Here is an 11,593-nt window from a genome sequence, read left to right as displayed (position 1 = left end):
TCTTAGAGGAATGATGGAAAGAATGAATTAGAAGCGTAAATTGAAATAATTAAATGAAGAAGAAATTTGGTTAGGAATTAAACATTCTTCCTTTCATATTTGTCATTGTCCTAAGATTTGTTTCTCTTTACCACAGCCCTAATTTTTGTTTGGCCTTTAGAATAATAACTTATCAAGTGAAAATCTTTGCCATCTACGGCTACTACAAGAAAAGAAATCACGTGGCGAGCTGTCATGAAGATACATTAGATGAGTCTCTCCAATGTTAGAAGGTAAAGTAGATTTTAGTGAGTAGGTTATTACAATCTTTATCTTATGTTATTGTATGATTGAAGATGTTATAATTTGAATTGTGTGTTTTTAAGAATCATGGTCATGATAAGGTCACAGGTCAGATGTCCAGGTATATGGGTCCTAGGTCATAGTTTGTGCATTTTCTTTTTGTTTTGTGATTTTTTAATTTTTATTGTAACCACAGTATTCTTCCACCATAAACGAGGGTTTGTTAATAAAATTTAGAGGTACCGTTCTCTTTTTTTTACAATGCAATTAAGTGGATAATGATATTTTCTTATTCAAAATTTATTTTATTTGTCCAAATCACAAATTGTCAAGTGCACTGTGAAGTGTATCTTAGTTAAGAATTTAATTTTAAAGAACCGATCAAGTGAATCTAAGTGGTGATTCTTGTAAAGCATAGATATAGTGTGGATATTGCCTCTGCCATTTTGAGTTGAGCTAGAAAATGATATTGTTACTGTCAAAAGAACAATTCAAATAGATCAGCCAAAAATAAAAAGGTAGGTTCATGTTGGGATGCATGTATTGGAATATATATATATATATATATATATATGATATATTTCAATAGAGCGTAGAAATAAAAAGAGTGAAGTTGTACTATCAGTTTTTCAAAATTTATTGCAATTGTATAGCTTTCTATTTTTTAAAATGTATATGTAAATTTTTTAAATGAAAAATTACATTATTTTTTAATTTATTTTTAAGTTTTTTAAAATTGAAATTTCATTTATATCAATATAAAATTCAAAATATATAACCAGACACATTATTCGACTTCAAAGACATGTGGTATATGGTGCAGTTTAAAATCCCAAACGTGACTCTTATTTTCAATTTGAATGTGTAATTTTAAAGTTAAAAATATGTTGTTAATCGGTGGAAGAAAAAAATCATCATGCCTTAATTAGACTTAAAACATATAAAAAATTGTTTTATCTAATCAATAGATACAATCATCCAACACTATAAACTTGATTAAAAAGAATAAAAAGGAAACGGAGAGTACTTTGTTATGTCCCGACTCACTTCGTTATCATTTCCAAGAAAAGCAAAGTGAACATTGATCATTGATCAATTTAACATCGATATTGTTGTTGCTCAATTGTTTAAATGAAAAGAAATAAAAATTAAATAGAATATTCTAAGTGAATTTCAAACTTCCATTTATGGATTGAACTGGATAGGATCTTTACACGCTGAAGCTCTACCGCCAATAATTTCATAACTCGTCCTTGAGTGTGCTGACTAAGCTGGTAGACCTCTCTCTTATTTGTTGAATGAGAATATACATGAATTATTCTGTGTTGACAAAAAAAAAAATTAGAATACTAGATGTTTATTGTTAAAAAGTTCTGAAATATTTTTTCCCTTTAACTCTATATATAAACTATCTGTAATAGTAAATTTTCACATTTAACTTCACTTATTTTCAATTTTATAATAACTATGTAATTAAAAAATTGACATTTCAAGTGCATGAAAAAGAAACAATGGTTGAATATGTTTATTTTACAACAATATTTGCTTCTTTTCTTCCTTTCAAACGCGCTGAAACATCAACTGCAACGTGCAGGGGCAAGTCTAATTTTGTTGTCTTCTCTTTTCATAACAGAAGGTGCTCATAGAAGTTCGGTCAATTCCACCTGTAAGATTAAACTAACCTTATGTTTATTATCAATTCATGGTGACTTTTTTCCCTTTTTGGTTAAAGATTAAAAGCAAACACTGTCTATATTTTATTGCCAGTCTCCAGATAAAGAAAGAAGGTTATGTCAAGTTTTCAATAATAAACACTAAACTTTATCAAATCTCACATTAACACGCACAATAAACGTTTTTGTTGTTGTTAGTTAAAGATAAACGCTGAGGCCTAAGAATATTAGTTGGTGAGCAGAGACTTCATTTCTAATAAAAATTTATTATCATGCCACACATGACAAAATAAAACCAAAATATCATTTAATCACAGAGACAAGAAATGTCAAATAATTGAAGAGAGAACATGATAAGGCGGTGTATATGAAACCTTCCTTTATCCAACAAAGTTGATAAGAGACGGCGTATCTGGAGCTTGACGCGGGTTTCTTTTTTTTCAAAAAAGAAAAAAAAAAGGAAATTTCATCGTTGCTGCTTTTGATTTTGTAAAAGCATCAAATGCATCCCCACCCACCGAAAAGAAAACGAAAAGTCGAGAAATGAGAGGCACAATCACTACAGTGTAATGTTTGTCCATTATAAAAAAGTTTGGCCCCACAATACCCAATAATTGTGGGCAATCAATTCTTTTGGCACTTAATAGATTCTTTTTATTTATATTAATATATAGATATTGATGAATATATTAATTTTTGAACTGTTTTCGAAGCCATGATGATATTTTATACACTACAAATTTTATACTTCATATAATGTGCAGCCAGACTGTTTACTGGAATTATATTTTTCTCGGATTTCAATTTAAGAGTTATTTACTGGAACCAAAGTGAACGATATCCGTCTATATATCCTTCACTCTCAGTTTCTTCTGCCATCTCTCTCATTTTCTTCCTTCTTTGCTGCTCAATTCCTTCTCTTAGCTAAGGGAAAAAACATTGCTGAGTTGTTAGCTGGAGCGTTGCTGTCCTCTTCCCTTCAAGTGGCTTTTGAGAAATTGGCTTCTCGTGAAGTTCTTGACTTCTTCCATGGCAGGAAGCTCGAGGATGGCTTGATGAAAAAGCTGCGTACCATCCTTCTGTCTGTGAGTCAGGTTATTGAAGATGCCGAGGAAAGGCAGTATCAAAATCAAAACGTGAAGCAGTGGCTTGACGAGCTCAGGGACGAAGTGTTCAAGGCTGAAGACTTGATCGATGAGATTGCTACTGAGGCATTGCGACAGAAACTGGATGCTGAATCGCAGACTCTGACCGGCAAGGTACGAGGTTGCTTTACTGCTATCGTTAATCAAAGGCTATTCGAAAAGAACATGGAGTCAAGGATGAAGCAAGTACTTGAGAATCTAGAGTATCTCATAAAACAAAATGAGATACTTGGATCGAGGCAAGGCCCTCCTGCTGGCACTCCTCTTGGAGTGAGCAGGAAAGGGCTCCAGAGGTTGCCAACAACGTCTTTAATAGATGAATCCAATATATATGGGAGAGATGCTGATAGAGAGAAACTAAAAGAGATGTTATTGTCACATAACATGAATGAGAATCATCAGCGGCATGTGGACGTGGTAGCTATTGTGGGTACGGGTGGGTTAGGTAAGACAACCCTTGCAAGACTGGTCTACGATGACAAAAATATGAAGCATCAGTTTAAGCATAGAGCTTGGGTGTGTATTTCTGAAAATTTTGATCTCACCCTATCCATAAAAACAATTCTCAAAGAGCTTGATTGTTCACTAATTGACCCATTAGATACTTTTCGTGATCTTCAACGTAAACTACAAGAGAAATTGATGGGTGAGAATTTTTTTCTCATTCTTGATGATGTCTGGAACGAGAATCATCAAATTTGGGAGGTCTTCCAAGCTCCCTTCAACCATGTTTCTTTAGGGAGTAAAATTATTGTAACAACACGTAGTAAAAGGGTAGCAGAGGTCATGCACTCTACCAATGTATATGATTTGAAGCCATTACGACATGATGATTGTTGGAATTTATTTGCAAAGTATGCATTTAATGACCAGCATCATGTTGCTGATCAAAATCTTGTAGAAATTGGTGAAGACATTGTCAAGAAGTGTGGAGGATTGCCTCTAGCAATAAAATCAATGGGATGCTTGTTGCGTACAGAATCTCCTAGAGATTGGGAGAAGATTTTGAAGAGTGATATTTGGAATTTGTCAGAGGATGATAGCAACATAATCCCATCTTTAAGATTAAGCTACCATTATCTACCTTCAAAACAAAAGCGTTGTTTTGCTTATTGTTCTATCTTTCCTAAAGATTATAACATTGACAGGAATGTTCTTATCCAATTATGGATGGCAAATGGCTTGTTGCATGCAAGTAATCAAATAAGAGAGAACCTTGAAGAAGTGGGGAATGAAATCTTCAATGCTTTGGAGTCCAGGTCATTTTGGAACCATCAAAAGGAGGTGGTAATTACTTCATTATGCATGACCTTTTGAATGACTTGGCAAAATCTATCATGGGAGAGTTCTCTTTACATCTAGAAGGTGATGGGGCACATGAAATTCCAGCAAAAACTCGTTACCTTTCGTGTGATATTACAACAGTGATTAAGAATGTTGAGGATATTTTCACGTTCCATGAATTACATAATTTTCTCGACTTTGGTTCTCAAATAAAAGGCAGCATGCTATCTAGAATTGCTCGTCTCAAGTTTTTGCGTGCATTATCTTTGGCAAAAAGTTGGCGGGTCAAAAAAATAAATAATGGTATTACCAATTTAAAGCACTTGCGTTATTTAGATCTTTCACAGACTTCCATTACAAGGTTACCAAATTCAATGTGCTCGATGATCAATCTACAAACATTGAAATTGAAAGGTTGCTATAATTTGAAAATGTTGCCGCCAAAATTACACAAATTGATCAACTTACGTCATCTGGACTTGGAAAATAGTGGTATAATAAAGATGCCCAAATATATGGGAAAGTTGAAGCATCTCCAAACAATGACACATTTTTTTGTGAGAAAAGATGAAGGTTCTCGTTTAAATGAAATAGGAGCCTTGAATCATTTGAGGGGCATATTAACCATTTCAAATCTTGCAAATCTACATGATCTTGATACAGGGAGAGAAGCAAAATTGAAAGAAAAGTGTTTGGATGGATTGAATTTAAATTGGGGACGAGTGGTAAACTGTGAAATGTCACAAAAACAAGAGCAAGTATTGGAGGCGTTGGAGCCAAATTGTAGCTTAAAGGAGCTCACCATTAGATACTATGGGGGCACTTGATTTCCGAACTGGCTTGTTGATCCTGGTTTACCCAATTTAGTGTCTTTGCATTTGTAGGATTGTAAAAATTTTGTGAGCTTGCTAATGCTAGGACAACTACCTTTCCTTGAGAGACTTAAGATTAAGGGATTTGAAGGAATAAAGGTGATCGGCCAAGAGTTTTATGGGAATGCCTCCTCCAGTGCTCCATTTCGGTCACTTGCATATTTACATTTTGAGAGCATGGAAGAATGGGAGGAATGGAACATATGTTATGAGGGCGACAGTTTCCCATGCCTTGAAGAACTTTTCATATGGGGATGTCCAACATTGACAATGTCCCTACCTCAGCACCTTCCTTCTTTGAAAAGACTATATATTTCTAGATGCCAAAATCTGGAGACTTTGCTTCCTAAGTCCCCTGTCCTCGAAACGATAGTTTTAGGAGAGTGTGTGAAGATTTCAATGAAGCATATGCCGACATGGAGCTCCACAGAAACCCTTCCACCTCTTCATGTCCTAACTTTAATAAATTGTCCAAAGATGGAATCACTCCCACAAGGAGGTTTGCTTTCACATCTGCATTATCTTAGAATTAGAAAATGCCCAAAAGTGATTGCTTCTCGTAAGGCTTGGGGTTTGCATGAGCTGCTATCTTTGAAAGAATTTGCAGTTGGTGATGACTTTGAAGATGTGGAATCCTTCCCAGAGGAAGGATTGCTGCCACCCAATCTCCACTCTCTTGTATTCATCGGATGCTTAAAATTAAAAACAATAAATTACAGGGGCCTTCTCCACCTCCATTCTCTTACATCCTTGGCGTTTTGTAAATGCCCAAGTCTAAGCTTCGAAGACATGCCAGAGCAAGGCTTACCCAGATCCCTTTCCGATTTACGTATCAGTTATCGTTGTCGATTGCTTAGGCAGCGGTGTCAAAGAGAGATAGGACCCGATTGGCCCAAAATTTCTTACATCCCTCGCATCATAATATATGATGAACAGCAACGCGTAGAGTTTTAAAGGTACGTTTTGTAAATTACATCCACATATTTTTGTATCTGATAATTTTAATTTCCTGCCTTCATCTATTCACTCAACAACTTCTCGCTTATCTTTATTTTTTGTCGACAACACATGACAACTAATTTCGCTCCAGAAACTTGCTGCGCTTTTCAATCAAGCATTTTCTAATAGCAAAGGCTCATGAGAACTGCTTCATAACTTCACATGTTGCTGGAGTTGTTTTCCCTGCGTTTGATCTGTATGTTTAGAATTCATCATACTCCCTCATTTTCAATCAAAAAGTCCCATTCAATTTTCCCTCACAATTAAATATAAACAAAAACATAATTTGCAGAGACCTCTCTTCTCTTGGGAACATTGCCTAAAGGCTTCAAGGTATTTCGTCAAAGAGAGAACAAAGGACCGCACCCAATTTTAAGCAGAAATAGGAAGCTGTTCTGTTGTAATGGTAATTGATTCTTCTCAAATTTTTGTTTTGCATTACTTTAATTTCCTGATGCTTAAAGATTTTATCTATCGTTTTTAAATAGATTATGTTAATTCTGTTAGTAAGCAAGTGCGGGAGTTAGTTCATCAAGAATTGAATCATATTAAAGTGAGGTTGTTGGCTCAATTCCAATTCACATGTTCCTGCAAGTATATATCCGTAAATGTTATTTTAATTTGGACACACAATAAAATGATTTCTTCCATATACATGTCCGTATTTTAGCTTATCGAAAAATGCAAATATATTAATTATCTTCGTTTATCACTCGGATGAGAACATGTCTCACTTAATGTTGGACTCAAGGTTTCAGCATTTGTTTTCTTGAGAGAGAGAGAGAGAGAGAGAACGTGCGCATATCTGTGTACATATATGTCAACATATATACTGTGATTATGAGAACAAACCAAGCTACTTTAATAATTATTTTGGGGGGTGTTAATTAGACCAGATTTTCAAAATTGTTGGTGAAGGCACATCAATACTGGTTTTTAAGGCTATAAAAGTCATTTTGGTCAAATACTGAGGCTTTATACATGATTAGAATGCATACATTAAGTTCTCTCATGCATGGCCTTGTACATATTGCTCAAACAAAGGCTGATATTGATTTCCCTTTTTAATATTTTATCTTATTTTTAAATATAATCCTATCTATATAAAAAGAATAAAAAAGTCATTTTCTATTCCTGTCTTCTCTTCCATATGCTAAAGTCAATCTCTCCTCTTACAACAAATGCATGGTAATCGCGTGCCTTTATTAATCGTTATTTTTTTTTTTTTATGAGAAATAACATGAAAAGATTTTTATTCAGCCTAATCTTGCATTAGTTTGAGATTTCAAAGCCTACATTCAATTTGCAAATTCGAAGAGCTACTTTGTGAAGGTACTTCCTACACCTACATTATTCTCATTGACCTAAATCTTCTTGAATTTCCATTTCTTTTCTCTGGTTATATATATATATATATATATATATATAGTGTGTAGAATTATTAATAATTAAATAAACATTGGTTTGCGGAGACAACACTTGAAAACATCACTTGAAGGCCCCATTTGTATGCATCTTCTTATTCTCACTCTCGCCAATGCTGCGTCACTTGAATTGCACATGGACTCATTGGTTGATTTTTTTTTTTTTTCTGGAACATAAACAGTTTTTAGTGGTCATAGTATGTGTTAATAAAAAAAAAAAATCTTATGAGGTAGTGACCTGCTCAAAACATATCAATTATATTATCACTTCTTAGTGCAATTCATAATATGTCTCAACTAGGCTCTATTTGGTATTCTCATGGCCCTCCTTCCTTATTTGATAATATCTATTGTTATAATTATTATTGACTAAAATTTAGTGTTTAACTTTTCTTTCAATTGTCAATTACTTTGGCAATGGCTCTCAAAGAGAGACAGGGAAAGATTAATTAACTCTCACATTGTTATGTGGCTTCATTTATATTTGAAAAAAGAAATAGTATTTTGCTGACAAATCACACAAATGAATGACTCATCCGGATGTTGAAGATGCTGATATTTAGTGATATATTGAAGCTATGCTAGATTAGATTCGTTAGAAAGAATTACATCCCCTGTTTTCTTCCATACATATTCAAGAAAAAAGCAAACTCAAACATATTTTTTTTTATCAAATATTCAATTGAGAACATATCTCATTTGGTGTTTAACAATGAATCTTCCTTGAAATTAAGGGTTTCGTTTGCAAGGTGGCAAGCAGATTTTCAAAGAGTTTGAAGAGGGGAACATCTTAGAGAAATGAGTGGAAGAATGAATTAGAAGTGTAAATTAAATAATTAAATGAAGAAAGAAATTTGGTGAGGAAGCATCCTCCTTTCAAATTTGTTATTGTCATAAGATTTGTTTCTCCTTATTACAACCCTAGTTTTTGTTTGGCATATAGAGTAATAACTTGGAAGCCTTCGCGATCCATGACTACTGCAGGAAAGAAGTCAGTTGACGAGCATCAACTCAACAAAGGAGTGAGAAAGAAAAATAAATGAAATTTTCAGAAATTTCAACAATGCCAAATGTCAAAAGGTACATGACTATACATCAGAAGAGTCTCCCTATTGTTAGAAGGCAAGATAGATTTTAGTGAGTCGGTATTTCTTTCTGTTCTACTTCTGCTTTTAGTTTTTATAATCTTTTCTTTTATCTTGTTGTAAGATTAAAAATTTTGTGAATTAGAATTGTGTTTCTATGATCATGGTCATGAAGTTATAGGTCAGGTGTATAAATAGAACGATGCTAAGTTGTGGTTTGTACATTTTGTTTCTATTGTTTTTTTTTTTTGGCAATATCTAATGTAACCATGGTATTCCTCCACCATAAGTGAGGGTTATTAATAAATTCAGAGGTACCGTCCTCTTTCCTTTAATGACACAATTAAGTAGAAAATAAGGTTTCCTTATTCAAAGTATATTCCATTTCTCCAAACCACCAATTGTCATATGCATTTTGCACTATGAAGTGTACCTAATGCCTCATGGATAATAGTTTAATGGTATTCCTGACTTATTTGCAACTGCTATGAGATTGAGAAGCATAGAAAACAATATCATCTAAAATTGATTCTTTTATACTCACATATTCAACCACATCACATACGATGAAATAGAGTATAGGATATGCTTGGTTTTTATTTTTAAATTTTTTTCTATTTTTAATAATAAAAAATTAACAATTATTGGATAAGTATTTTGGATTTAATTTTAAAAAGTGTTTTTAGAATTGTCTCATTTTTTATTTTTTTAAAAAAATGAAACATAAAATTGTGTTCATTTGATTATTAGAAAATATAATTAGTTTGACAAATTTCTATCATAAACCATTACATTAACTACATGGTGCCATTACTATTTGCTTATTTTTTTAATTCTAAAAATTTTTAAAATTAATGTAGTCAAACATATTTTTATTTTAATTGTTTTAAAAATAATTATAAAAATTATATTATAAAACAGTTTTTAAAATAAAAATAAGACAAAATTCAAACATGCTCATGTTATCTTTATTGCTCTTCAAATGAGAGCATGTCTCTCTTGGTGTTTCAAATAGTTTAGTACCCGTTTGAATTTCTGTTGGATATAATAAAGATTATGAAAATAATTGATTAAATGATAGATTTTATCATAGTTGATTATGTTATAACGCAATCTGTTTAGATATCATTTTCTTAAAATTGATTTTAATAGAATTAAAGATGTTTGAATAATTTAATCAGAATCAATTTTAGCTATATAAATTACTATAACAGACATTGCTTTTCAAAATTAAATTATTATAAAGATGATAATATACAAATTGATCTCTAATAACATTATGAATAAGAGCCATATCTAATGAAGATGTTAAGCACTGCCTTAAAATTTTGACAACATAAAAATGTAACAATGTCACAAATGATACAAAATCTCTCTGGATCTTTGCAACAATCTTTGTCATGACTCTAAATTTTAAATTAATTTTACTCTACTAATTAATATTTTATTTGAATTAGTTTTATAGTAAGTACTAAGTGAAGGGTGACGGTTAACAGAAACTAATGCTAGTAACTTTTTTGAAGATACAAAGTTTGAATTTTTTTTAAAAAAAAGAGAAAAAGAAGAGAGTTTGGTTTTATTTTTATTAAATTATGTGCTTTCTTTATAATATTTTCTTCGGTCTTTCTTTATAATTTTTTCCAACACTTTTTGATAGCTTTTCCATAAAAGCTTGGATTGGCAACTTTCAGAAAAAATTAATTTTTCTCCAAAAATCAATTAACCAAAAACTTAATGTTTGGGTAATTGAGGCAAAAATCAATTTTTTTTCCTAAAAAAATCGATTAACATGTTTATCGAAACACACACTTAATTTGAGCTAAAGGTTTCACAATTTATCTTCTTAAGCATATCTAAACTAGAGGGGCAAATAAAAAGGGGGAGGAGGAGGAGGATCATTTCAAGTACCTATTTAGCACCTGTTTATCTTCTAAAGTATGTGGACACATGTAATATTAACTGTAATTTGTAATTAGCAACGGATTTCTCAGTTTGCATGAACTTTGAATTCTTTTACCATAAACAAGAACAATATAGAAGTTTGGACAAAGCCAACCCAATTTTATTGTAATCTAATGATCCTAATAATAGCTGTAATTAGTATTTGCTGAGTTTTCATGTGAACTTTGATACCGACAATTTTTATTTTGACTTGTTACACTAATAATCGCAATCTTGTTAACTGATTAAGTGAAGCCACCTTTAACTTTTCTTATCCCTTCGCTGTATCTCAACAAACACCTTCTGTGTTCCTTTTACTGAGATCTAAAATACCATGGCTGAGCTGGTGGCTGGAGTATTTCTCTCGTCTTCCATTCAGGTTGCTCTTGAGAGATTTGCTTCTGGTGACGTTCTTGACTTCTTTCTAGCAGGAAGGCACCGGAATGGCTTCTTGCTGAAAATACTTGAAATTACTCTTAAGTGCCATCAACAAAGTCATCGAAGATGCTAAGGAAAGACAATACAGAGACCATTATGTGAAGAATTGGCTCGATGAGCTCAAAGATTGCAGTCTAGGACTAATGGCCTTAAGGCTCCAACGGAAGCTGCAACTTCAACTTCATCCCCTCACAAGTAACTTACACAACTATTTTAGTACTTTCATTGTCAATCCATTTTGAAAAGGAAGTGAATTGAGAATCAGAGAATTAGTGGCTCACTTGGAATTCCTATTAAGCAAAAGGGATGAATTAGTTTTGAAGGAAGGCTTTGATTCGCACTTTCAAGTGGGAGTGAACAGGAAAGATTCAAAGGATTTTTGGCAACGTCATTAATTGATGAAGAGATAGTATATATAGTCGAGATTCTAATAAAGAGAGAATAATAAGG

General features: G+C 32.6%; 2 protein-coding genes across 6 annotated transcripts; both read left to right on the top strand.

Annotated features, from left to right (window-relative positions):
* The first annotated feature begins 369 nt into the window (after nucleotides 1-369).
* On the top strand, nucleotides 370-4,417 carry LOC129316674 (putative disease resistance RPP13-like protein 1). The gene is made up of 2 exons (XM_054961073.1): nucleotides 370-403; nucleotides 2,766-4,417. Exons 1-2 carry the CDS (start codon nucleotides 370-372, stop codon nucleotides 4,415-4,417), a joined length of 1,686 nt encoding a protein of 561 aa, XP_054817048.1.
* A 184-nt stretch (nucleotides 4,418-4,601) lies between these two features.
* On the top strand, nucleotides 4,602-9,004 carry LOC129316305 (putative disease resistance protein At3g14460). Of its 5 annotated transcripts, XM_054960653.1 has the most exons (5): nucleotides 4,602-6,212; nucleotides 6,347-6,451; nucleotides 6,548-6,661; nucleotides 7,516-7,587; nucleotides 8,414-9,004. In XM_054960653.1, the coding sequence occupies exon 1, from the start codon at nucleotides 5,296-5,298 to the stop codon at nucleotides 6,208-6,210; it is 915 nt and encodes a 304-aa protein (XP_054816628.1). In that variant the 5' UTR covers nucleotides 4,602-5,295; the 3' UTR covers nucleotides 6,211-6,212; nucleotides 6,347-6,451; nucleotides 6,548-6,661; nucleotides 7,516-7,587; nucleotides 8,414-9,004. The 5 variants fall into 5 exon arrangements, with proteins under 5 accessions (XP_054816628.1, XP_054816630.1, XP_054816632.1 ...); XM_054960655.1 differs by having other exon boundaries at nucleotides 4,602-6,451; nucleotides 7,532-7,587; nucleotides 8,623-9,004; XM_054960657.1 differs by having other exon boundaries at nucleotides 4,602-6,451; nucleotides 7,532-7,587.
* The last annotated feature ends 2,589 nt before the right edge of the window (nucleotides 9,005-11,593 follow it).

Source organism: Prosopis cineraria, unplaced genomic scaffold (assembly GCF_029017545.1).
Source record: "Prosopis cineraria cultivar Desert tree isolate PC_DT_omini unplaced genomic scaffold, ASM2901754v1 PC7, whole genome shotgun sequence".
In the NCBI taxonomy this organism is placed as follows: domain Eukaryota; kingdom Viridiplantae; phylum Streptophyta; class Magnoliopsida; order Fabales; family Fabaceae; genus Prosopis; species Prosopis cineraria.
The sequence above is the reverse complement of the archived record's forward strand: the minus strand, read 5'-3'. Positions and strand labels throughout refer to the sequence as shown.

What these genes read in the sequence shown, in the direction of transcription:
- LOC129316674 (XM_054961073.1), top strand. Translation starts at nt 370, where the DNA reads ATGGTCATGATAAGGTCACAGGTCAGATGTCCAG. An exon ending in GTCACAGGTCAGATGTCCAG is followed by an intron (nt 404 to 2,765) that starts GTATATGGGTCC and finishes TTTCAATTTAAG; the next exon opens with AGTTATTTACTGGAACCAAA.
- LOC129316305 (XM_054960653.1), top strand. Translation starts at nt 5,296, where the DNA reads ATGCTAGGACAACTACCTTTCCTTGAGAGACTTAAGATTAAGGGATTT.